Source organism: Equus quagga, chromosome 19, assembly GCF_021613505.1.
Source record: "Equus quagga isolate Etosha38 chromosome 19, UCLA_HA_Equagga_1.0, whole genome shotgun sequence".
NCBI lineage: Eukaryota > Metazoa > Chordata > Mammalia > Perissodactyla > Equidae > Equus > Equus quagga.
In genome coordinates, this window is record NC_060285.1 from 4,970,561 (window position 1) to 4,997,527 (window position 26,967).

Consider the following 26,967-nt stretch of genomic DNA (forward strand, 5'->3'; position numbering starts at 1 on the left):
GATCTCCTTCTCAATATACTAATTTCCACCTATGAGTGGAGTCATATAGAGTTCGTCTTTCTCTGACTGACTTATTTCGCTTAACATAATGCCCTCGAGGTCCATCCACATTGTTGTGAATGGGCCAATTTCGTCTTTTTTTATGGCTGAGTAGTATTCCATTGTGTATATATACCACATCTTCTTTATCCAATCATCAGTTTCTGGGCATGTAGGCTGGTTCCACGTCTTGGCTATTGTAAATAATGCTGCGATGAACATAGGGGTGCAACGGACTCTTGAGATATCTGATATCAGGTTCTTAGGATAGATACCCAGTAATGGGATGGCTGGGTCATAGGGTATTTCTATTTTTAACTTTTTGAGAAATCTCCATACTGTTTTCCATAGTGGCTGTACCAGTTTGCATTCCCACCAACAGTGTATGAGGGTTCCTCTTTCTCCACAACCTCTCCAACATTTGTCGTTCTTGGTTTTGGATGTTTTTGCCAATCTAACGGGGGTAAGGTGATATCTTAGTGTAGTTTTGATTTGCATTTCCCTGATGATTAGCGATGATGAACATCTTGCCCCTAGAATATTTTTTAACAGTCACCATGGTAAAGAATTTTAACAATCCATCTCTAGTTCTTTCAACTATTGTTCAACTGCTTTCAGTCTGCATATATGAACAATTATAGTTACAAACAGAAAACTTAAATATTGTATTTACACATCTGCAAAAAAGTATGATGAACAAATTAAACTTTTGTGGGCTAGACTTAACCCCAAAATTGAGTGATTTCAAAGTTTTCCACAAGAACAAGTCACCACTGTCAGGACCGAACACTTCCACAGCAGGTGAGAGCCCGCATTCCTGTGGGGTTTGCTGCTGGTCTAAGCGCTCAAACCTCCTCCTCCGCCTGAGTCTGAGCAAGGTCTGGAGCTGGCTCCTCACAGCACTTCAAAGAGAATCACACAGGCCCAACTCAACAGGCAGGTGTGCCCCAGACTTTACTGACAGGGACCTTTAGGGGTCAAAGAGCCAACACAGGAAGTACTCCATTGTATTAAAACTCAACACAATAACTCTGGAATGATGAACTGCATAGCTGCCCATATTTAGACATTCACAGTTCATCGCAACACTACATGTTTAAAGACATTACCTCATTTCCTGTTCTTCCAGCAGCATAATCATCAGAGCCAAATCTCACAATAACCCAGAAAGTATCCCAAATACCTCCTTGTTTTTAAACCAAGGGCCAAGGAGGAGATTTCCCAGGCGCTGAGTGCCCAAGCCTAGAAGTGCCAGGAGGACAAGCCTCCGGCGCTCTGCTCCCATCCCCAGCTCACTCTCCTAAGCCAGTCGCATTCCAGACAACAGGAACAAAAGCCTTCAGAGGCCTCTGAGGAGCTGCATCTGTTGGTTTCCTTGGTGATCATGTCGTCACCACAGTTTGCAGCCCTAAAGCCAAGTCATCATAGCAACCCATTTTTTTTCAAGGACCTATCAGCATTTTCTGAAAGCAAAATCAGGCCCCAGCACGTATTTGTATAATAAGCAGTTCCTGTTCTTTTTATCTAAAGCCATGAATCAAAGTCTTAACATGATGTTTTCTGCTTAAAATTTGAGATCAAGAGTATTTCATGAACTAGCTTGAGAGCGGCCAGAGGCGGCCTCATTTCTGAGTTCCCAGCATCTGGCACTACACAAATGTTCATGAAACTGAGGCCAACACAAAAGAGAATCAACTACAAACACTGAACGTGTTATTACAGCTGGCAAACAAAGCCCCACCCGCCGGCTCCCTGACCTGAAGCCAGACTGTTAACCATGTCCCATGCCTCCTGGTGTCCAGGCCCTTGTACAGTCCCCTCACTCACTGACTCTGGGACTGGACATGCGACCCCTTGGGCCAAGTAGCCAGGCCACCTGGAACTACTCAGCACCAATCAAGCATCCAGATGGCCACTGCACGGGCAACCCCAGCGAGACCAGCGGAGAGCTGCTGAGCCAGACCCAGGCACTCACGACACGCTACAGAACCAGCCGTTGTCTGAAACACTCATCACCACCACCGTTCTACATTGCCATGAAGAGCAGAGGGATGGGAAAGAAGCCAAAAGAATCAGGAGGAAAAAAGAACAGATCAATGAGTGAGAGTCCATAAAGTTTTGAGGGGGAGGAAGATGTTTGTCAAGAATAGTAATTATTAAAAGTAGCATAATAAAAAAATTAAAACTAATCACTTTTTCTTATAAACTACACCTTCACTTAACAAGCATAAAGCATGAATTATAAGTTTCAAGTCTGTGGGATCCTCAAAAATTTCCTTAGAAAAACTTTTTTCTTTTTTTTTTAAGGATTGGCACCTGGGCTAACAACTGCTGCCAATCTTTTTTGTTTTTTTCTGCTTTATTTCCCACACCCCCCCCAGTACATAGTTGTATACCTTAGTTGCAGGTCCTTCTAGTTGTGGCATATGGGACGCCGCCTCAACGTGGCCTGACGAGCGGTGCCATGTCTGTGCCCAGGATCCGAACCCTGGGCCGCCGCAGCAGAGCGCGCGAACTTAACCACTCGGCCACAGAGCAGGCCCCAGAAAAAACTTCTAAATTTCTTTCTACAAACAGTCATTTGGGTTCAAGTGGTATGAACGAGCGCTGACGGGAGCTCCCAAGCTGCATAGCACCTGATTACAGGGAAGGAAGGGAGCGTGTGGTCGACACACTAAAATGTATTCCTCTTCTCCAGCAGGGGAGAGGACGTCGCCAACATTCATCAGTCTCCACGAGCTGGCTGTAACTCACCTGTAGTCGATCCAGAGAGTGATGGAACAAGATGCCCCCAAATTTGTGGAAACAGTCAGATGCAGGTCACTGTGACTGCAAATGACCTGCTTCATGTGAAGGCCTGGCAACAGAGCAGGCCATTACTCAGTAGTGTCCCTCTGCTACTGTTACAAAGTAGCCTGCACGAGACACCATTTATGAATGTGCCACTAATGGTAATCCACGTAACCAGAGTGGTTCCTAAGCACTGGAATGTCCTTAAGGGCGGCCACAACCTACCAACCGTACTCTACACAGGGCAGGTCTGGTAGCCTGGGAGCCATAAAGCAAGCTGGTCCCAGTCCGCCTCCACCTGTCAGCATTTTACAGGCCTGCCCTCGGCTATCACAGCTCAATGACACTGACACACACTGGTCGTTAACACTGTCCTCTCCCTTTACTCTGATTTGATTCCCACAAACTGTCTTTTTCCCAGCAATCTGGTTGCCCATGTAGACTTGGGAAGGGGGCTGTGGAAGCAGAAATCATTGGGAAACAAGGGTAAGTTTTCAAGTGCATCTGATAGTCATACTTCTAACCACAAATGAAGTCACCTGGGATCTGGATGAGCGATGCATTTCCACTTCCATTAGCAGGAGCAGGTTCACTTGAGCTGGAAACAAGGCGCAAATGGACACAAAAGCCTTTGAACTGCAAAGGAGACGCTCAGCCCCAGACCCGGACAGCTCCACCAGAAAGGGCCGGGGGTCGGGGGGAGCCAGGGTCTGGAGACAAGGAAACACCAGCACATTCCCAGCCGTGAGGCCTCTGCCTCAGTTTCCAAACCTGTCAAATGAGAAGTCCATCACCCACACCACTGCCTGGATTGTGGTGAAGACCTTCAGGTGAAGATCTGGAAGGCACTCAGTCAACTGTAAAATGTTTACCTTTTACTATAAACTACCTCACAGCCACCTTTCTCCCTCAGCAGCAGCGGGCTTTCAAGTCCACACAACTTTTCTAAGGCAGTCACCACAAGTACATATTAACTTAACCACAGGCCCGGTGAAACTTAATCCCGGCCATTACTAGTAAGGGAGCTTCAGGACGAATTGTTTTCTTCAATTTACAGAAAATACAAAACCTTCATTTGAACACATGCTACCTAACCAATCACTTTTTAGTCAGTCAAAATGAATTATGACAGCAAAAATGCTTATTTTGTAATGATCAAAATGTGTTCATTTGCTTCTTGAAACCAGTGCCTCCAAACAGAGCTGCTTGGGCATATCCGTTCAAACCAAAACAACAAACCCCATCACTGATAAAAAAATTTAAAGGTCAACAGTTTAGTTCAAAAAGCAACGCTAATTACTGACACTTTCTGCTCCCTTACTAGAACCCAGGGAAAGCACTAAGCACCTCACATCCACTGTCTCATTTACACTCTCAGAACCCTATCAAGTGCTATCATTACCACGTCTCACCTGGCCCAGCCACGCACATTAAGCCTTTTTAAGAGGCCAACCACCACGGTAAATATAGTCTTGCACGTTTTCTCCTAACATCAGTGCGGCTCAGGATGGCAAACAAACATCCCCGACATTTTACTAGAAACCCTGCCAACTGCTAAAGTGTTCGCTGTTTAACAGCTTGTCCAACAGACGTGACACGTCACATAACTTAAAGAGACGTGTTACTTAATGATAAGCCAATAATGGCAAAACACACCAACACAGAGGCCAAAGGCATGCTGAACCACCAGCACTGCTCCATCCCAAGAGCAACAGAGATGTTCTAGAAAGTAAACCTCCAATGAAACTCAAAATTATAGACTTCTAGAGCTGGAGGAATCTTATAGGTTATGTGATGCCAAATACCCTAATTTTATAGAAGTGAAAACTGAGCCTCCGAGGAGTAGTGACTTGGTCAAGGCCTGCAAGGAGTCAGGCGCAAGCTATACACTCACTCCTGGCTCCCGGCCCATAATCTCGCCACCATCCTGGCACTAACCGGTCTACCGCGACGCCAAAACTTCCTGTAAGGCACTCACTCCTACCTTTTTACCACCGTTCTTTACAAATAAGCCACACAGTCTGGCTGATCTGCAGTTTCACCAGCTTCTTACTCCATTCATTTTCCGGAAATGCTAAGAGAAATAGCTGCCACTAGGAAGATATGAGGCAGCAGGAAGAAGCCTCGGGCAAAACAACCAGCTCACAACAGCTTTCTGTTGGGTCTACGCCGGCTCCTCAGACCACTGGGAACAGATAAGGAGAGCACGTGGGGAAACAATGCTGCACTCAGAGGATTTCGTTCCTGGGGGGAAGGAAGCAGGATGCAGCACAGAGAGCCCAGCCTTAGAAGTCAAACAACTTAGCACAGGGGAGGTTGTTTACTCTCTCTGAGCCTCCAATTTCCTTTATCTGTGAAAAAGGAATCTTACACCTCATACAGTTATTGGAAACATTAAAAACATTTAAAAGAACAAAGCCTAGAACAGTGTGTTTCCCACCACACCCTCTGTGTGTGATGGGCTATCCTTCTTGGACTTAATTAGTTAAAATTAAATACATTTTAAAATTCAGTTCCTCAGTGGCACTAGTCACATTTTAAGCGCCTGGCGCCTACTGGAGAGCACAGACACAGAACGGTCCCGTCGTGGCAGCAAGTTCTGCGGAACAGCGTTCTCCCAGTCTCCCCACCCCAGTCCAGGCTGCCACAAACAGTCCTGGGGTTTCTCTTCCTCCGTCTCTCCCCCACTCCCTTAGAGTCCTCACAACTTGTCTCCACTGCTGAGAGCCACCCTGCCCCCAGTTTCAGCCCTTCCAGTGCCAGGCTGCCTCCAGAGTGACATTCCTGACACGACACATCTGAACTTGCCTCTCTTCCAAGGGCTTTCCATCTCTTTCAGGACCCCTAAGCCCACCTTCCAAACCCTCCATGATCTGTTCCATTTCTGAGAATCAGCCTCTCTTCACCCCGCCCCTCCGGGCTAAGTGTGCATCTCCCGCATGGGTGCTGGGCTCACCAGGACACACAGACAGTCACGCGGCTGAAGCCCTCGGTGACCATCTGCCCTACCGGCAAAATGACAAAACCTGGCCTGAATGGAGAAAAAAGTTCCCCAAGTCAGTCCCCAGGCAGAAAACCCTAGGCTCAGACAGGAAAGAGCTGGAACACCAGTCTTTTGGGTCTAGACTTCAAGAAGCTTAGCGATGCTTGAGGAAGCCACGACCCCGCTGCCACCACCCTGGTCCAGGTCACCTCCACCTCCCACGTGGTCCTGCTTCCTCCAAACAATTCCACCACACGACAGCCAGTGACTGCTCAAAAACACGAAACCCATCTTCACTGCCCTCCTTAGACCCCTCAGCGGCCCCCACGCCCTTCAAGTGCCAAATCCTCTGCTGGGCTGCATAAGCTCCTTGTGCGTTGGTCCTGGCGCCCCCGGAACGCCCCCTTTCTCGCCAGTCCCCACCTCAACCCCTGCACTGTTGAACTCTCCCCTCTGGTCTCCTCCCCGGAACACTTCCCTCCCTCCTCTCCAGGACCCATTCCTATCCTCCCTCAGCTCTAGCTGGACCGTCACCTCCTCAGGGAGGTGGCAGAAGCAGTAATTCAAGACAGGGCGCAGGGCATGCGCCTCAGGGAACAAAGCAGGGTCCCCACCGAGAACCTTCCCCACCCAGGGAGGCAACATCTCCCCACCGGCCCCGGAGGGACCCCCGCTGCAGCGCACTTCCCGGTTGCCACGGCCTGCCGTGCCCGGTGCCCGCCTCCCCGCCTCTTCACACCCTGCCCCTCGCATGGAATGACCCCGGTCGCTCCTCCTCCCCTCCAAGCAGCCCCGCACAGCGCCGTCCTGAGAAGCCGACCCCACTCCCGACCCCACGCTGGCCGAGTTCGACGCTACCGCCCTATTATTACCCCACGTAAGAACTACCCGCCGGCTTCACCGCCCCCTGCAGCGGGGCGCAGCACTGCGTCGGCTCCGGCTCCGGGGCCACCTCCTGGAAACGATCGGGCCTTCAAAAGAAAGGTGTTAGTCCCAGAAAGGAGACACCAGGAGGAGGAGACGACCTCCAAGCACCCCGACTCGCCCAGGGCCCCCGCCCCGCACCAGGAGCGTTCTCCGGGCTCCTCCGCGGCGCCGGGCGAGCGTCCCTGACCGGCGTTGAGTCAAACCCCGGCCCCGCCGCGGCCCGCACCACGGCGCGCGACCACGCCCCCGCCCGGTGACACGGGGCCGCCGGGGGCCCCTGGAGCCTCCGCTTCTCTCGTTACCGCCAGGAGCGCCCCCCGGGCCCGGACCCAGGACGGGGCAGCCCAGCCCGGGGCCGCCGCCAAGGGGCGCCTCAGGCCGGGGGCGGCCGGGGGCTCTCAGGAACCGCGGACCCCGAGGGTCCCCGAGCTCAGGGAACGTCCCGGAGGTCTCGGGCTCGACAGTCCGGAAAGCGGAAAGGGCCGAGGGGGCCGGGCGCCGTCCGGGAACCGCGGCCTGTCGGGGTCCTCGAGCCGGCCAGGGAGTCGGGGGTCCTGAGGGGCTCTCGCCCCGGACCCCGGGCCTCACCTGCGGCGCCGCCGGGACGCTGCTGGAGCTCGCGCCGCCCCCTCCCGCTCAGCGGCCCCCAGTTTCGGGGTCTCTCGCGGGCTGCGCGGCCCTCCGGAGCCGGCGGCGGCGGCAGCGGCGGTCGGCGGGCAGGGGGCTGCGCACGCAGCCCGGGCGGGAGACGGAGCGGACGCTGCGGGGCCCTCCCGGCCACTCCCGCGATGCAGCCCGCGGCACCGCCGCAAAGCCCTTCCCCGCGCGCCCGCCCTCGCCGCTCGAAAGTTCCGCACCGAAACCGACGGCCCCGCCGAGGCCGGCGGCCCGGCCCCGCCCCGCGCCGCCGGCCCCGCCCCCCGGATTTCCAGCGCAGGCGCAGTCTAGCGCGCGGAGAGCGCTCGTGCTTCTCAGCCTGGGAGCTGTCCGAATCGCTCGCCGCGCGTCCTCAGTGTCCCCATCTGCGAAATGGGGGTGCGCGCACGCTGCAGGGACGTGGCGAGCCTTGAGAGGGATCGAAAGCGCCTCCTGCAGCCGCGTCCTGCGTCAAGCTCGTGCACGGCTGCAATCCTCCAATGCCGGGGAGTCTAGGGTCCCCAAACACGACCTGCCTGCGAAGATCCTGCACACCTGGAATCGCCAGTCCCCTCCCCCGACCCGCGCTCATTTCTTTCAGAGTTCTTATCACTCTCTGAAACTACCTCTTTTTCTTTTTCCCCCCCCCCCCCCCCCCCCCGCTTCCCGCCATGAGAGCCGGGGACCTTGTCCTCCGTGTCCACCCCTGGTACCCAGAAGCTAGAACCGGGCTGGGTACACGCTTGGTGCCCAAATGCTTGTGAATGAGTGAGTGTCCCCCTCGTGCTCTTCCCTTCCCAAAAAATACTCCTCCCCGGAGGCTGAGAACAGGACCAGCTTGGGTTCGGATCCTGTGAGGCCCTGTGACCTCGCCCATCTGTACCCCAGGTTCCCCGGGGACGCTGGTCGTGCCTGCCTCCTGGGGTGGTTGAGAGGCCCAAACGAGATCATGCGTCGGTGGGCTTGGCACGGGGGCACGCAGCTGGTTTAGTGTCCTCTGGTGATATTATCCTGGTGGCCCCCTCCTCTCTTTCTCCGCCACTGGAAGTCTTTCCCTTCCCCGAACGAGACCCACCCGATCAAAAGCCACTTCCTCTTGCGAGCCTTACCATCCTTCCTGGATCCGCCCTCCTGCCCTGCCCAAGCTGGCCTGAGTTAATAATTTCCTCTCCCTTTAGCACATTTTTTTCTGACTGGTTTTAAAGTTGGCTGTTAACATACCCCACCCCACCCCCAGCCCACACGGAAACCTCCCATTTGTGAGGGAAGCTGGGCTTGTGAATTTCAGCAGCCTATGAACTTTTGGGGGCCCAGAGCCTAGGAACGGTGCGGGGGGCCGGTGACTCAGGAGTGAACTAGGCAGCAGAGATGGGCTTCCTACGTGGAGCCCTGCATTTGCCTGAGCACTTTGCACGTGGTTCTTCATTTAGTCCTCCAAACAACCCTATGAGGAAGTTGTCATCGTTATTATTCCCATTTGACAGAAGAGGAAGCTGAGGCTCTGCAAGATTTCCCAGGCAGTCCCATGCCTCAACCCACACATGTAACCACCACTGCATACTGCTCTGCACCCCTGGGCGCAGGATTAAACTGCAATGCAATTCAGTTCATGGGCACCTGCTCCTGTTCTGAGTGCTGGATGCCCAGACCTGTAGGAGACACACACCTCGCCCTCAAGGAGCTCCCAGGCAGGTCCAGCCCAGTGGCGCTAGCAGTTAAGTTCGCACGTTCTGCTTCGGGGGGCCTGAGGTTCGCTGGTTTGGATCCCGGGTGCGGACATGGCACAGCTTGACAAGCCATGCTGTGGTAGGCATCCCACATATAAAGTAGAGGAAGTTGGGCACAGATGTTAGCTCAGGGCCACTCTTCCTGAGCAAAAAAGAGGAAGATTGGTGGGAGACATTAGCTCAGGGCTAATCTTGCTCAAAAAAAAAAAAAAAGAGCTCCCAGGCCCCAGCATGAGCTTTAATAAAAGGTAATAAAAGGGACCCTGTGGGCTAGGAGCTGTCAGAGGCCAGACCCAAAGTGCAGTGGGGCCCTCGGTGGGGTGTCCCAAGGTGATGGACCTGAACTAGTCAATTCAGCCCCAGCCAAAGCACGGGCTGAAAGTCTCTGCCTCAGCCAAAAACTCAGCCGAGCTGCCTTATAAAGACAAGGCCACCAGAAAGGACACCTTAGGAACAATGCCTCTCCCTCCCCTCCCCCAAACCCAAGAGAGATGCAGTTTCTCTCAAGTTGTGGAAAATTACTGAGAGCCACTGCCGCCTGGCCGCCTTGAGCCCTCAGAGTAGATAAGGGGGTGGCAGGGCAGGTTGGCGAGGGGCCAGCATGGTGCCGGTGTGCTGCTCTGTGTGTCACATGATGCTGGGTGCTGCAGGATAAAGGTGTCTGTGCCCTAACCTCCATCCAGCTGGCAAGAGCACGTCTTATTCAGCGTGTGGTGGACACAGGAGTGAATACGTGTGTGTGAAACAACTAGGCTTGGCACACCGAGCCCAGGGACCAGACGTGTCTCTGCCGAAGGTGCTCTCGTGGGCACACAGCAGAGGCTGCCCAGTGAGACGATAGCGTGTCTGGAAGGGATGAACTTTTGTGTGCATGTATATACCACTGTTTATGAAGCACCCACCATGGGCCACCCGCTCAACTCTTCACATGCTCATCTAACTTCACCCTCACAGTCACCCGATGCAGTCAGTATTATTCCCCTCAAACAGACTGGAAAACAGACACAGAGGACTCAGTAACGAGGCCAAGCTGGAAAGAGGGCATCTGCTCCGAATTGCTGCCGGGGACTGCCTGGCTGCAGAGGAGCTTTGCACTGTCAGAAAGGAGAGAAGGGACAGAGTCATAGGCGGGGCCCCAGGAGGGGTGCTCCAGAGTGATCAGAAAAGATATCAGGACCAGGTGACAACCCTTCCCTCCTGGAAAGGATGTTGTTACCTTATTGCATGGAGAGACCCACGTCATAACCCAGATGCCCTGCACTGGTGTAAAGGCCAGATATATGCATGTCATTTACCCTTGGACCACACCCTCCACAGATAACACACACCACATGCGATACACCCCAACAGTGTGAGCATGTTGCCTCATTACACGTACCTGCAGTAGACACTTTAAGGGAAAAGGAGCTTTCATACCCCATGGGTGGGAATGTGAAGTGGGCCAACCACCGCATACCTATCAGAATGGCTAACATAAAAAACAGTGAGAGCACCAAATGCTGGTGAGGATGCAGAAAAGCTGGATCACCCATACATTACTGGGGGAACGTAAAATGGCTTCCAGCCACTCTGGAAAACAGTTTGGCAGTTTCTTTCCAAAGTAAACATGTACTTACCATGCAACCCAGCAATAGCACCCTGGTATTCATCCCAGAAAAACGAAAGCTGTGTTCACAGAAAAACCGTACACTAATGTTGTTATAAACCAATATGACCTCAATAAAATAGTAATTTTAAAAACCTTACACAAATGTTCATAGCAGCTGTGTTCACAATAACCAAAAACTGGAAACAACCCAAATGTCCCTCAGTGGGTGAATGGTTAAACAAACCACGGTCCATTTAGATCACGGACTGCTACTCAGCAGTGAAAAGGAATACACTATTGACACTAGCAACAACTTGGACAGACCTCAAGGAAATTATGCTACATGAAAAAAATCTCAAAGGTTACATACAGTATGATTCTACTTACATAACATTTTTGAAATAACAAGATTGTAGAGACGGAGGGCTGCTGAGTGATTGCCAGGGGCAAAGGGTTGGGGACAGGGTGGGTGTGCCTGTAAAGCGTAACACCAGAAGGCCTTGTGGGAATGGAACAGTTCTGTATCTTGATTCGTGGTGGTGGGGACACAAATCTACACATGTGATAAAATTGCTTAGAGTTACACACACACACACACACACACACACAGTGCTTGTAAAACTGGGGAAATAGGAATAAGTTCTGTGGTTTGTACCAATATTCATTTCCTGACTTTGACATAATTATGCTATAGTTATACAAGATGCTAACACGAGAGGAGGCTGGTGAAGCCTACCGGAACCTCCCTGTGCATTTTTTGCAACTTCCTGTGAATCTATAATTATTTCAAAATAAAAAAGTTTTTCTTTTAAAGATTGGCAGCTGAGCCAACATCTGTTGTCAACCTTCTTTTTTTTCTTCTTCTTCTTCTTCTCCCCAAAGCCTCCCAGTACATAGTTGTATATTCCAGCTGTAGGTCCTTCTGGTTGTGCTATGTGTGACACGGCCTCAGCGTGGCCTGATGAGTGGTGCCATGTCCGCACCCAGGATCCGAACCAGGGAAACCCTGGGCCGCTGAAGCAGAGTGTGCGAACTTAACCACTCAGCCCCAGGGCCGGCCCCAAAAGTTTTTTAAAAAATGGTACAAACACTTTGGAAAACAATTTGGCAGTTTCTTTACAAATTAACCATATACTTACCATAGGATCCAGTCATTCCACCCGTAGGTATTTACCCAAGAGACGTGAAAGCACCCTTATACAGGGACACGAGTGTTCATAATGGCTTTATTTGTAACAGCCCAGAACAGGAAACAACCCAAATGTTCATCAACAGGGGAGCAATGGATCGACAAATTGTAGAATATTCATACAATGGAACAATCTTCTGCAATAAAAAGGAACAAAATATTGGTATATGCAACAACATGATGAGTCTCAAATATGCTGAGAAGGCAGACAAAAAAGAGACCATACCCTGTGTTTCCATTTACATGAAATTCTAGAAAATGCAAACTAACCTTTAGTGTCAGAAAGCAGAACAGTGAGGGTGGGAGGGACGGGAAGAAGCACTTGCCAAGGGGCAAGAGGAAACGTGCAGGGGACGTGGGTGTGTCTATTACCTCGATCCTGGTGGCAGTTTCACGGGCATTTACATCTGTCAAGACTCATCAAATGGATACTTTGGACGAGTCTCATTGTACGTCAATTCTACCTCAATACAGTGGAAAAGTTAAGTGGACGAGCGTGGTGAGAAACGGGCGCTGTTGGGCGAAGGCCTCTCTGAATTGACCATGTTGGAGCAAAGACCAGAGGCAAGTGGGGGCAGGAGACCCATTGGGAAGAGAGACTGCAGTGCCACGAGGAGGCAGGAGCAGCCCTATGCATCCACCCCGCGGCCGAGGCCAGCATGGCCGGTGGAGGGAGCACTCCTGACAGCATCGGGGCAGGACCTCAGAGGCGGGGGACAACTTTGGCTTCCTCACTTGGTGACGTGGGGAGACCCTGGAGGGCTGGGAGCAGAGCAGCGATGAATGCTGTGACGTTTTAGCAGCGTCCCTGACTGCTAAAGGGAGAACGGCAGCAAGAGGGAGGAAGGAAGCAGGGAGACAAGTCACTAGTCGTGGGTAGACGTATCTGTGTCCAGATAGTTTTCCTCCCCTAGGCCGTTCTTCCTGTGTGACGGCGTGACTGACCCCTGGAAGGTCAGCCGCCCCTTTGTGTTCTGAGGCCTGGGGTTGTCCCAGTGCACAGGGGTTTGCTGGGGTGGGAGGAGGGGGCGAGCTTTACAGGACAAGCTGGCAGCCCCACTGGGAGATGGAGGGGTGGCAGGGCCTGAGTGTCGAGGGGCTCCAGTGGTCTTCCTGAGCTCCGGGGCAGACGCGTCCCCAGTTTCCCCAAAGCTGGCATGGGGAGGAGCTGGGCGAACGAGGACCCAGGCTGCCTAGAGCACCAGCCCTGCCTCTCAGGGATTCCCATGTGCACCCCCAGATTGTCGCAGGACCCACGAAGGAGGGGAATAGTGATGGTGGCACCTCTCCAGCCAGGTGGAGGGCTCTGAGGAGGGGCTGGAAGGAACTCACTGAATTGGTAACCGCGGTACTCCCGCAGAATGCGCAGGGCATGAGACTGAGGCCTCGTCAAAGAGCACCTTAGCCTCCTCCTCTCTCTTTTCAAGCAGACCGTATGCATGGCTTTTAAAATTTAGAATTATTAATTTAAAAATGGTGGAACAAGAAAGATATACGCCATCTCAAGAACTTGTTTCTATTTATTGAGCATCTATCTACAAGTGGAACGTGACCTCTGGCCCCAGAAGCTCTAAATTAGAGATGGTGAGGAGCTGAGAAAATCACCACCTCTTCCAGGAAGCCCTCCTGACTACTCCAGCCCTGGTTGGGTGGGGAGGGGATCCTCCATCTGGATTCCTACAGCACCTCTAGCCTGACCTGTGTGTTGAAGGCTTAGACCTCTGTCTAAGGCTCTGCTGTGACAATTCCTCTGTGTATTTTGTTCTTCCAACCAGATGGGCGGCTCCAAGGTTTCCTAAGCCTGGGGCTCAGGTTCCACTGGCCTTGTGATTGATCAGATCTCAGAAAAAAATCACCTCTTTTGGAGCAGCCTTCCCAAGCTTTCTGACCATATTTGCACAGAAGAGGTCAGGGAGCCCAGAGAGGTTACTTCCTTGCCCCAAGTCACACAGATGTCTCTGGTGATTAGCTAATTGGTGAGTCACGACTGAGCTGGGAGGAAAGGTGAAGAGCATCTGTGTAGAGGAGGAAAGCTCAGCTCTGCAGGCCCTGCCATCTCAGCCACGGGTGGAGGGAGCGGGGAGGCCCCTTCAGAATCCGAGAAGTGAGAAAAATTACTTCTGTGGGTATTTAGAGTTCGAAGTTTCTGGGAAGCGAATCCAGCCCAGAACCACGAGCCCAGCCCAGCAGCTCCCCTCACCCCCACCACCCGCTTGGGTTATTCTGCTCACGTTGGACAGAGTTGGCCAGAAGTTGGCCAAGGCTTGGCCTCCCCGGCTGAAAGATGACAGTTGACCCCCTCTCCCCAGTGCTGCACTGGAGGGCACAGGAGCCACACTCGACAGGACCAATCCAAGTGGGGGGCGCCGGTTCAGGGGACATCGTGAGTAACACTGTCACGGTCTCAGTGACGGGGAGGTTCTGGGGCTGAGGAGGAGAACAGGTGCCAGAGACCGAGGGGGTCAGCTTTCTGCTTCTCCCTCCTTCGCAGCCCCGGTGCTGAACGGGCTCCGCCTTCACCTTCGCTGCATCCCCGCCTTGAGTGACAGCGCCGGTCAGTCCCAGGGCTGCGAACACCATCTTTGCTCAGCATATCCAAAAGCCTTGCTAGGTTATGACCATCAGGGCCAGGCTGACACATTTGATGGTAAAAAATAAACAAACAAAAAGAATCCTCGTTAGGCTCAGACAGCAAAAGAAAGAATAGCAGAGACGTCAGGTCCCTGCTTGCCTGTCCCACAGGCTGACGCTGAAACAGAACGGCCAGATGACCGCCGTGAGTAGCGGGACGGCCTGTTGCTGAGCTTTCCTGCTGCAGCTAAGCAGCTTTGTAGCCTGCAGCTGCACCCTCAGGAGCCGGGGGGAAGGCGGGGCAGGAAGACTCCAACCTCCTCAGAACCGAGATGGGAAGCCGGCTCATGGCAGCCTCCCAGGGAGATGAGGAGGCTGGTGGGACAGGGCCTTGTGGCAGCACCCCCAGCCCTCCATGCTCCCGTGTTCTGGGAGGCTCCCAGGGCGTTTGGCTGAGATGCGGAGCAGCTGTGGGGAAGGCTTGCCTACGAGACCCGTGTGGACATGTGCAAGGGCATCTGGGCACCAGCTCGGAGCTGTTCCTCTCCGGTGACAACCAACCCTGAAGTTTCAGTGGTCTACAACGCAAGCTTTATTTCCTGTTTGCCTTACATGTCGGTTGTGGCTCTGCTCCATATGTCTTCTTCATTTGGGCCCCAGGCGGACAGAGCAGCCCTGGGAGATGATGTTCTCCTGCTAGAGAAAAAAGAGCGACAGGGAACCACCCAATGGCTCTTGAATATCTGCTCAGAAGTGGCCCCGAGCAGGTCCCACGGCGGGGCCCGATAACAGCAGGGAGGGGAAGTATTTCAAATCGCAGTCGATGACTAACTGGGGTTACCAGCTCATCTGCCCCACTCTGATACCTCCAACCCTGACGTCTCCTTCCTCCCGAGTTGCTCCAGACCTGGGTATCCCATTGCCTACTCAGCTCCACTTCCTACATCATTAGCAGCTTATATTTTACTTACCCCAACTTCCTGATTTCCTCCAACCTAACCTGCTTGTCCCCATTTTGGTTGAGGGCATGACCAGGTACTCAGCGGCCCTGGCCCCAAACCCAGAAGTCCTTTTGCCTCTTCCCCACAGCCAATCCATCAGCAAGTTCTTCAGTTTCCCCATCAGGATCACACCCCACCCCACTCTGTCCACCCCAGGCTGAGCCTCTCGGAACCTCTAGCCTGGGTTGTTGCAGGAGCCTCTTCAGGGGTCTCCCTGCCCCCAAATCCATCCTTCACGGGGCAGCAAAGTGGGTTTTACAAAGGTCACTGCCTCGGTAAAAAAACTCTTCGATGGCTTCCCATCATGCCCAGAATAGAGTCCAGCCTCCCTATGGTGGCCCTCAAGGCCTCCCCACCTCTGACCTCATCTCCCTCAGCCGTCCCCCTTGGTCACAGGCTCACCCTCTTGCTGGCCTTGGATGTGCCAAATGTGTTCCTGCCACCGGATGCATCCTCCCCTCTGTGAAGCACCAAGCACGTAGTAGGTGTTCAAGAAATGGTCATGTGAATCACTGTTATTGCTAAGCTGCTTCCTCCCCTGCCACGTGCTGAGCTGGGTGTGGGGGTCACGGAAATGGATCCGACATTTACTCTGCCCTCCAGCTCAGTCCAGACATTGTTATAGACCATTACAACCGAGAGCAAGGGGGGCTGTGATGGAGGGAAGAACAATTATGACAGTTGACACGCATTGTTCTGTTTGACCCTCATGACCAGAGAGTGGGTAGGTTCCATTCACAGCCCCTTTTTACAAATGAGGAAACTGAGGCTGCAAGAGATGAAGCGGCTCACCCAAGGTCTCTTAGCTAATAGGTAAGTCAGACCCGTCTGATTCCAGAGAGGCTGCGCTTTCCCTACAAGACCAGCAGCCTCTCCCAACAGGGTCTCATCGGGGCCAGAAGAGGGGATGAATGCTCTCTGGGGAGATGAGACTCGTCACGGAGGGAGCTGGGTCCTGCCTGAGCAAATGGACTGGGGTCATTCATTTGCTCACTTACAGCCCCGAAACATGTTTGCCCATCTGTGTTGAATCAGTTTGGTCCTTCCACCTTCTGTGTCGTGCGCTGTTGCTGAAGTTTCTCGGCAGCTGACGTTCACGGTCCCTGGGGCCTCGATTAGCCAGGCCAGCAGAAGGAGGCCTGGACTCAGCATCAAGAGACAGCCACTGACCAGCCACCCCCACGAGGGGGCAGCTGTTGCCAACGGAGTGGGGCTCAGGTTACCTGGGGGTCCTGCTTTTCCAGTGGGGAAATGGACCCAGACTAAGGGGGTACCCAAACCCATAGAGTTAGTAAGGGGCGTTCTCCAAAGCAACCATTGCACCTCAGCATATTCTGATTTTAAAATAAATACAGGTTACAATTCTGGTAGGAATGCAAAATGGTGCAGCCACTGCGGAAAAGTTGGTGGTTCCTCCAAAAGTTGAACACAGAAAAACCATATGACCCAGCAATTCCACTCCCAGGCCTCCATACCCAGGACAATGGGAAACAGGTGTTGAAACAAATACATGAACATGCACGTTCATAGCAGCACTATTCTAAAAAAGTCAGCAAGTGACACAATGGCCAAAAGGTGGAAACAACCCAAATGTCCGTCAATGGATGAGTGATAAATCCATACAATGGAATATAATTCAGCTGCCAAAAGGAATGAAGTACTGATAAATGCTACAATGTGGATGAACCTCAAAAACATGCAAAGTGGAAGAAGCTAGGCATGAAAGGTCATATATTGTATGATTCCCTTGACATGACATGTCAAGAATAGATGAATCCATAGACACAGAAAGCAGACTGGTGCTGGTCAGGCACTTGGAGGTAACTGCTTAATGGGTGTAAGGCTTCCTTGGAGGGTGATGAAAACGCTCTGGAGCCAGATAGAGGTGATGGTTGCACAATATTGAAAATGTACCAAATGCCACTGAATTGTTCACTGTAAAATGGTTAATTTTATGTTATGTGAATCTGACCTCAATTTAAAAAATAAAATAAATACAGGCATGTTATAAAACAGAATGGAGGGGCTGGCCTGGTAGTGCAGCAGTTGAGTTCTGCTTTAGCAGCCTGGGGTTTGCCAGTTCGGATCCTGGGCACAGACCTAGGCACAGATTATCAAGCCATGCTGTGACAGTCATCCCACATACAAAATAGAGGAAGATGGGCACAGATGTTAGCTCAGGGCCAGTCTTCCTCAGCAAAAAGAGGAGCATTGGCGGTGGATGTTAGCTCAGGGCTAATCTCCCTGGAGGGGGGGTGGGGAGAATGGAAAATTTGCATGCGTTTTTAACAAGGGCAGCCGTCAAGGAAGCTTTGCCCTCCCCTCTGCTGCTGTTGAGGATTCTGTCAAGTGCAGGAAGGATGGCCCTAAAGGAGGCGGGGTTTGGAGAGGTCGCACAGGGGTGGAGGGAGCGGGAATTCCAGAGACTGCCCAGGCCAGCCTTTTGGGGCCTAGAAGACAGCCTCAAGGGATCCAGGAGGTGGTCCAGGGCACACCCAGGCTGGGTACCCTCCCAGGGGCAGCACCCGCCACTCCCTCCCCCTGTTCCCCCGGCCAGGGACTTGGCTCCCCTGGCTCCAGCCACTCGGACTTCTGTGGACTGCTTGGGCTTGTCCTGACCCCTCCCTGCCTTCAGGCTTCTTCCTCTCCTCCGGGCTTCTGCCTTCCGCCTTCTCACTTATGGATCCCTCTGGGGGGTCTGTGCCTGTCTCAGCATCTGTGCCGCTGGAGGATGATCCTGTGCCCTTAGAGCACCCATAGCCTGCTGGGGCTGCCTCCCTCGCCACTGTCGGGTAGCGTTCCTGTTTTAACCAACCCTGCTCTGCCAATCTCTGCTGTTTCAGTGATGGGAAGTGGAACTGCGACTTGTTTTGCTTGTCCCCAAGGGGAAGTGGTCTTGCTACCTAACTCAGAAGGCAGTACGGAGACATTTGAACAGAGACGGGCACTGGGAGAGCCTGTTCGCCCCCCAGCAGACTTGGTGCCCCTCCTCCGTGTTGAGAAGCCTTTTCAGCCCGCCCACCATGAAGTCCTCAGGGGAAGCTGTGAAGGAACCCAGGCGTGCATGCCCTTGAAAGGAATTGCGTATTTCAGCCTGTTTTGCAGACAAGGGAGCTGAGCCCCAGAGAGAAAGAGACGACTGTCAGGGGTGACAGGACGAGTTGACAGTCACAGCCAGCAAACCCCAAACGCCATCTAATAACAGCACATACAGCCGTCTCCAGGAGGGGAGGTGCTGACGGCCCCATTCTGCAGAGGAGGAGACCGAGCCTCAAGGGCAGCGCCCAGGTGTTCCGGCAGCCCTGATTTTCTTAGTTCTCAGCTGCCTTCGCCTTGACAGAAAATTAGTCCCCTGCACCCACCCCCTAGAGAAACTCTCACAATGACACGGATTCATTCATTCATTTATTCATTCATCTCACTCATTCATTCTGCAAGTGTTGAACGAACTCAAAATCTTGGGAAGACTTTATTAAGTGTTTTCCTGCAGTGGGACCAGCATGCCCCGTTTCCGCCTGGGTGGGGGCAGGCTGTGGACACCAGCTGCCCGCAGACCCCTGGGCAAGGCCCTCGGGGAGAATGCTGCACCCCCGGGCGGTGCCCGGCTCAGTCCTGGAGCTTGCTGGCATACACCTCGGCCCTGTCCAGGCACGGTCCCCGGTTCACAGACGTGTACGAAGCCTCCGAACTCCCCAGGGACCTGGGGACGGCCTCCTGAGAGATCTGTGAGTCGTGCGTGGTTTCCCCATCAGAAGTGCCCATGTCCCTGACCGAGGGGATAAAGAGAGCCGGTGTTAGGGGCACAGGGCATGCCCAAACCCCTTGAGCTGGTCAGGGACCTCTTTACTTAGACACTGCTTTCACAGATGTCATCTTAGGCATTCATCCCATAGACTAGTCTTTCCAGAGCACTTACTGTGTGCCGGGCACTAGGATAAGGAAAGGGTCACCATTTGGAACTATGTGAACAAACCACTTATTAAAGGTCTTACCATGAGCTGGATACTTAGAGGCCATTGTCCCATGTCCCCACAGAGCTAAGGAGATGGACCACAGCTAACAATGACCAGACAGAATGGACAAGTCCAAGTGGGAGCCACAGGAGGGCTTCCTGGAGGAGGAAGCAGTTAATCCTCCTGCCTGAAGAAGGAGAGTCAGGGCAGAGAAAGGCATTCCAGGTATTTGATAGAAAGGGCGGGAGTGTCTGGGACAACAGTGGGAAGTTTGGCGCAGCTAGAGCAGGATTAGGGATGCTGGGAAGGATAACGGAAGAGCCAGGCTGACGTCAGCTGAGAGGCTCTGGGTGCCGGATTAGGGAGCCACCTGAAGAGAGGGAGGGACATAACCCGGTCCTGACTGCTCCCAGGTCTGGCCAGACAGACCAGTCTCTTGGCTGCTAATCTCATTTATCACTTGTGTTTTTATTATCTTAAGTGTCAGAGGGCAACCTGAGTTCCAGGGTCACTGCCCCCACTCCATCCCCCACCCACCCCACGTATCTCTTCCTGCCTGGCTAATTTCTCCATATCCACTTAATTTCATCTACTCTAAAAGCTTTTCCATCTGCCCTCCCCCAACCCTGCACTGGGACAGCACCCTGTCTATCCTCACAGGCCCCTGGGGCTCCCTCCCCGCCACAGAGAAGCACACTGCATGTAGCTTTTCAATTCACCCCTGTCCTGATGAGGGTTTGTTCCTGCTGTTCCTTCCTCCATGAAGCCCACCGTGATGCTCCATGCAGGATCTGTCCTGCACTCCTCTGGAGTCCCACAACACCTGCAGGTGCCTTGATTCACCCCCTGCTCCATCTGCTCAGGGTTAGGGACCAGGCAGCCCCGTTAGCTGCTCAACACACCCCACGGGAGCCCTCGAGTCCTAGTCCAAATTGACACACTTCAGAGCTGTTAGTGGAGTCAGGAGACCAGGGCTCGGGCCCCAGCTGTTTTAACTGGCTGGGTGACCCTGGGCCACCCTTCCCCCCTCAGGCCTCAGTTTCCCCATCTGTACTGCAAGTGGGTGAATGATAATGACAACAAAAGCTAACACTCGTTGAGTATCTGGATACCGCCCTGAGGACTCTATAGAGATCATCTCACTTAACCTTCCCAACTCCACGGGTGGATGGATAGTGTTCATTAGCATCTCCATTCTCCAGAGGAGGAAGCTGAGGCGTAGCAGGATAAGACACCTGCCCACGGTTGCACAGCTGTATGTGTCAGCTCTGGGATCTGCCCACAAAACCCGGTGCTGAGCCCCTCGCCACCCAGGGTGGAAGGCAGCTCCCCGCCTCCTGGGCTCTCTCCTGCCTCGGAAGCCCCTCCCGGTGGAGCGCCTCCAGTGTGTCCCTGAGTCTTGCCCTCCAGCTGGCAGGTACTCACACGAGGCTGAGGACGATGGCGCCAGCAAAGGCCACGAGCAGGAAGAAGGGCAGGGAGCCCAGGATGGACGTGATGACGATCATGCCCCCACTCCGCCGGCCTGGCCACGTGTCGATCGCTGAGTACGGGGTGACTAACGAGACGCAGGCCCAGTTACTCCCCAGACACTGCACCCCTCAGCCTTCTCCCAGGATGCACAGGGGTCCCCTTTGCCCTGACGGCTGCCAATCTCAGGGAGGAAGCTGGGCCCAGGTCAGCGACGTCTCCCCCCAGGTGTAAAGGGCAATGACCCTGCTTGCCGCCACATCCCGCTTCTCAACTTTCTCTGTTGTGTGTCTGGTCGCTTCTTTTAAGTGTATTTTTGCATAATTTTATATTAAAAACTGACTCAAGTCATCGGGTGAGGTGGATGGGATACAGACTATAAACAATTAAAACACAGGTGAAGCCAAGGACACTGGTGTAACGGAGCCAGGTGGACTGTGCTCTCCCTCCGCTCTGGTCAGTGTCACGGTTTTGAAACTAAGTGAACAAACATTTATAGGTCCAATGGTGAGCTGGCTGCTTTCTGACCATTGTCCATGTAGATCCCATGAGACCCCCATCCTGCACATGGCCCCCTGCTGCTTAGAGGGAGTGAGTTCCATCAAGGGACTTCAGACTCAAGCCTAGAGGTCTCTGGTCCTGAAGGGCACACTCTCCCCGCTGACCTTCCGGCCCTGCCACAAGAGAGCCGGGCCCAGTGCTTTTGTCTGGGTTATCCAAAGGAAGCCCGCTGGGGAGGCAGCAAGGATTTCTCTTCCCGCTTCTCAGACGGAGGCTGAGGTCCTGAAGGGCTCACACAGCAGCGAGGCTCAGAGGCTGGACTTGAACTCAAGATTCTCAGTCCGGAGGCAGTGCTGCCTCAGTGGGACTGCGATGCGTGGGCATGTCCCAGGAGGGCGGGCAGGAAGCGAGGGTGGGAAGGAGCCACCCCAGCCACACACATGCCTGTCTACACCCCTCACTAGCTTGTGACCTGAGGCAACCTTTCAGAGACACTAATTGGCCCATAAGATTACCATGGGGTGGCAGGAGGCTCTACAGGAGAAATATATTGCTCCATGCTGGGCCCATCTTGAGTGCCAGTGTCTTATCTTAGGGGGCCAAGGGGTGGTGGGAGGGGAGTTCTAAATTTAGGTCACATGCCATCAAAATTACCCTCAGAAATCTCTTCCGTTGCCCCTATGGTTCAGCAGACACGGTTCTGTGTGTTTAAACCTTGGATCTGTGTTGAGAAGTCGGATGGAGTTTTGAGGAAGGGACAGGGCAGGACCATAGGCAACCGCCTGGGCCTCTGAACCTCCCGCCTTTAGGAGAATCCTCCAGGCTCCAAAGGAGACAGGGGCAGTGGGGCAGAGAGGGGCACCGCCCTCCAGGGTCCACACCCCTGCGGCTAAGGCTGAGCCTCTGAAACCATCTTACATGGTGACGAGCTTTGTTGTTGTGAGGACTCAACAAAGGGGCTGGTTAGGGTCTAATGCAGGATAACAGGGTGGGCTGGCTTTGACTGCAGTTGCCACCCCTGCCCCATCCCACCCCCACCCCGGGCCAAACACCCAGCGTATCCTCCACCTTCCTCTGTCACAGCGGGCCCTCAAGGGAGGGAGGGAGGGAGGATGAAGGTGGGGGCTAAACTCTTTTAAGATGTGTTTCATTCCTCAACCCAACAGTGTGAGTTGGCTTTCTCAGGCTCCCTTGAGGAGCACCCCCAGCCCACCCCTCCACTTACGTTGGTTGGTGCGGATGGGGTCCGACCACAGGGTCTGGTCCTGTACCAAGCCTGTGGACATATTGACGAGGACATACTTGAACCTGGAAGGAGATGAGTGAGGATGACTTCTATCCATCCTGAGACCCAGGGCCACAGGCAGTGGGAGGGACTAGGATGGCTGGGGTCGAGGACAGGCGGGGTTTGAGGAGGTGGAAAAGTCGGTGGCCACAGGATGGGCTCTGGGCAACAGGAGCGTGCTGGACTTTGCATCGGCACCTTTGCCACATATTACTGCCCCGACCCTTTCCCCAGCTCAGAGGCCACCTCCTCCAGGAAGCCTTTGGTCAGTGGCCCTCCTCCAGGCTCTCCCTCTGGGGGCCGCCTGTTTCTCTATTAGATACATGAGGTGTGTAGCATATCTGCGGAGCATTGAACCATTTGTGCACCTTGCATTTTGGCTTTCCACTATTCCCCGCCTGACCCTTGGTATCACAAAAAGGACTTAAAAAAATAATAATAGCCATTCCCAATCCACTGCCCTGGGATAAGGGATACATTTTATACAGAGAAAACCCCACTCAAGTGTCACGAGTCGTAAAGGAAGATGAGGCAATACGGTATAAAACACCCGCGGCCTGCTGTCGGTCAGTTTAAACGATGGAAGTTCTAAGAAGTTGGTGATTTCTTTAAGTGATGGAGAACTAAGAAATCGACAGCCTCTAGTTTAACACTTAAATGAAACGAAGACCCTTAAAATCTCTGTAGCATCCAGTGTTTTGCTTAATCCTCTCCTTCTTTAGGTTTGAAGATGAGAATTCCAGAGGCTACAATACGTGAGCCCTGTGTCCCCTGGGCAGGGTGGGCTTTGCGATCAAGGAGAAGGGAGAGGTTGTCCCACACTAAGAACAAGGTCAGAGGTAAGGGTTGAGGGTGGACAAGAGGAGACCAAGGACTCATGTCCTGCCTGGTGGCTGAGACCAAAGGAGGAGCAGGTCCACCGGGAGGATGGCAGGGGAGTGATGGCCTGGGCCCCAAACGCAGCCTAAAAGGTACAGAGACCCCAACCTAGGTGTCTCCATGGTAACAGGAGTGGGTGTAACCGAGGCTTTGGCACCAGGTAAGACCCCCTGCCCAGTGGTCAGGGCTGAACTCCAAGCTCTGCACAGAGAAGATGCTCAGAAAATACATATGGAAATGAATGAGGGACCTGCTGTGGTAGGGCGGGCCACAGAAGGGTGTGCTGGAAGGAGTGGGGAAAAAGCGGAGGATCAGGTGGGGGATGGAAAAGCCTTTGATGGGGCTCTAGCTCATGCTGGGCCCCAGCTTGTCTGGAGGAGAGCCCCTTCCCTGTCTGGACCAGTTTCCTGTCCTGTCAAACGAAGGGGGTTGGGTTGGGGACCACCACCCCGCATCACACAGGTGATGAGACAAGTTGCGGAGCCCCGCGCAAAAGGAAAATGTGGGACTCTTGTTAAAAACAAGAATTTCAAGATGGCATAGGGCCCTGGGCAAGGTCGCACACCCAGGAAGCCCTGTGGGGGACCCGGGACAGTCCTGGCATGTAGTAGGCTCTCGAGAAATGTGGTCTTTCACAAGTCACTGGCTCTGGGTCTCCCTGAGTCGGGGCTGGGGGCTGCTCACACCCACCTGTATTCTGTGGCCGCTGACAGGGGTGGGTTGCAGAGGCCCTGGAAGTTGGGGTCGGACAGGCAGGTTGAATTGGTGCCCACCCTGATCAGGTATGCGTTCAGGATCTCCGAAGCCTGGGACACATCCCGGACAGCATCCAAGCTGGGCAGGTCGCTGCAAGGGGTCAGGTCAAAGGCCGAGGCCTTGTAGGGGCCTGTCCTCCCTCCCTTGGTTTGCTGGAATGTCAAGCTCAGCGGGGTCTTGGTGCTGTCCTGCACAGAGGCATTCCTGGAGCTGGCTGTAGAGGCAGTGTGGGGAGTGAGGTGCCTGGCCACCCCAGCTCAGTCACTCACTAGGTCACTCATCAAACGCCCTGAGCATCCTCTCTGTGCCAGGGCTGTGCTGAGCCCTGTGGTCACAGGCACGGAGCAGGTTCAGTCCCTGCCCTCAAGGGAGACAAACCTTGAGGACTCTTCCTTACTAGCTGAGTGATCTTGGACAACTCACTTTACCTCTCTGGATCCTAGTCTGTGAAGTGGGCAAAAAATACCCCACAGTGCCTACAGATTGGGCACAGGTAGGCAGTCAATAGATGTTTGCCGGAAGAATAAAACAATGACCCTAAGTGGCTGTTGTAAATGACTGGTTGTTAGACACGTAAGCAGTTGCCATTGGCTTCCTTCTCTTGGAAGCCCAGGACCACTGCCAGTGAACGGGTGAGGGCTGGGCCTGAGCCAGCAGGCTTCCCTGGAAAACACTGATCTTGAACCATCTCCGGAAGCCTCAGGAAGGACTTGGGCTTGAGGACCAGAGAGTCTGGAGTCACTCTCCAGCTCTGGGAGCTCCAGTGAGTTATTCTGTCTCTCTCAGCCTTGATTCTTTGCTCCGTGATGAGCGTTATAAGTTACTGGCGGGCTTGCTGTAAGTTTTAGCTCTAAGGTGTGCCAAGCACCTGGCATGATGTAGGTACTCAGTGATTGGTGCTGCTATTATTTTCCCCATGAGACTGCTGTTCCTCCAGGGCAAGGACTTGTCTGTGACCACAGCACCTGGCCCAGGGCTGGAACAGAGCAGACACCAGTGCATGCTGGTAAGGTGCATGGGGGTAGTTTAATTACAAGGATGGAGCATCCCTCTACCTGCCTCCTGCCCTCCTCCCTTCGGACAGGTCAAAGTCCCTTTCAGCAGAGCCCAAGGGAAGCAGGCCCCTTACCCGAGTCAACCAGAACATAGAGGTAGATCTCATAGGTGCCATGGAGGGCTGCTGAGCTGTCAAACAGACACAGAGGCTTTTCCAAGGCCACGGTGGTGAGGGTGGGGTTGTTGGTGGCAAAGGTCACGCTGGCCAGTTGGGGCTGGAGATCCACACCTGGTGGAGGCAATGAGGACAGGAGCTGACCCCTGGCAGGACTGTCCACACCCAGGGGCACCCTCTGCCCTCCCCTCCGACACGCACACATGTCTGCATGCAGTTACTGAGCACCTACTATGTGCTAAGCACTGGGTTTCACCCTCCCCGCAGGTATCTCAGGAACCTGTCTCAGACATGGGCAGGACCCCTGCCCCCACCCAGGCATCCTGGCCAGAAACTGGGCAGTCCAGGTGAACTGCTGCCCTCTCTCTGCCCCTGCAGACATTCAGTCACCCAGAATCCCATTGTCGGTCCCAAGCATCTCTCCACCCCCTCAGCCCGGTCTTGGAGTCCCACCCTCTTCCCCTGGACCCTGGGAACAAGCCCTCCCCCATCCCCTCCTCTCTAACACACTCTCTAATCTGACCGTGTCACCGTCCTGCGAGGCCCTTCCGGGGCTCCCCACTGCCCTCTAACACAGGCCAGCCTCTCTGGAGGAGCAGTGAGACCCTGAAGTTCTGGGCTTTGCTTTGTTGGGTGTCCAGCCTCACCTCTATGCACACCCCCTCACCCCACGCTCCAGCCACACGGATGAACACGGTATGGGAGTTTCCCAGGATAGCCTACACCTCCTCCCCCGTCCCTGAACTTGCCCATGCTGCTGCTTCACCTGAAACGTCCTCCATCTCCTGAGTCCAGGCATCACCATGAGTCAGTCCTGTCCCTTCTCTGCTCTCCCACAGTCCCCAGTATGTCTGTCTCTTGCAGCACCCATCACAGGGCTCTGCAATCCATGAGCCCTGGAATCCCCACCAAAGGAAGCTTATTAATCGATATTGGCTATTATTATTAATATCTGGGTCCCCGGCGCCTGCACACGGCTTGGCACAGAGCAGTCATCCGCGCCATTTCCTGGAGTGAATAAGTGAAGTTCTCCATCCCGACGTCACTCCTCATTCAGGCTTCTCTCAGGACTCCTGCGGAGGGTCAGGGTGCAGGACGCCCCCCGGACAGAGCTGTCCGCCCTCCCTGGGCACGGCCCCCTCCTCTCATGCCCCGCTTACCCGAGCTGAGCCGCAGGCAGCCCAGGGCCAGCAGGGCCCAGAGCGGAGGCATCGCCGGGACGAGCCGCGGCAGCGCCAGGCGCGCGGTCCAGCAGGCGACCGTGCACCGCGACTCTCCCGCCGGAGCACCTGTCGGCCCAGGGCTCTCGGCGAGCCCCGCCCCCATCGGCGCCGGCCAATCCTGGGCCTCTTCGTGGGCTATTTGCATACGCCCCGCCCCGGGCTCCCCCCAAACCCGGCCGCGAGGTCCCCCAGCTCACAAATCTGTCCCACCGGACCTTCCCTGGGCCCTTACCAAAGTGCCTACTGTGTGCCTGAGCCTGGGGCGGTGCTTTCACGGA

At 54.0% G+C, this 26,967-nt stretch overlaps 2 protein-coding genes across 8 annotated transcripts in view; both read right to left on the minus strand.

Annotated features, from left to right (window-relative positions):
* FAM118A (family with sequence similarity 118 member A) overlaps window positions 1-7,643 on the minus strand; it is a 25,565-nt gene extending 17,922 nt beyond the window's left edge. For 2 of the 7 annotated variants that reach the window (XR_006886151.1, XR_006886150.1), the window contains exon 1: window positions 3,369-6,171. Coding sequence is in view for 2 of the 7 variants with exons in the window: in XM_046646384.1 (XP_046502340.1) it covers window positions 3,369-3,404 (36 nt within the window). In the remaining 5 variants the exon portion in view is untranslated. Of the gene's footprint in view, window positions 1-3,368; window positions 6,178-7,327 lie in introns of those variants that run through there. The other 5 variants (XR_006886153.1, XR_006886154.1, XR_006886152.1 and 2 more) reach the window with 5 other exon arrangements.
* Window positions 7,644-18,883: 11,240 nt separating this feature from the next.
* On the minus strand, window positions 18,884-26,750 carry UPK3A (uroplakin 3A). The gene is made up of 6 exons (XM_046646815.1): window positions 26,627-26,750; window positions 25,425-25,580; window positions 24,230-24,509; window positions 22,601-22,683; window positions 20,830-20,962; window positions 18,884-19,217 (listed from the first exon to the last, which is right to left on the minus strand). The coding sequence occupies exons 1-6, from the start codon at window positions 26,676-26,678 to the stop codon at window positions 19,058-19,060; spliced, it is 864 nt and encodes a 287-aa protein (XP_046502771.1). The 5' UTR covers window positions 26,679-26,750; the 3' UTR covers window positions 18,884-19,057.
* Between the last annotated feature and the right edge of the window lie 217 nt (window positions 26,751-26,967).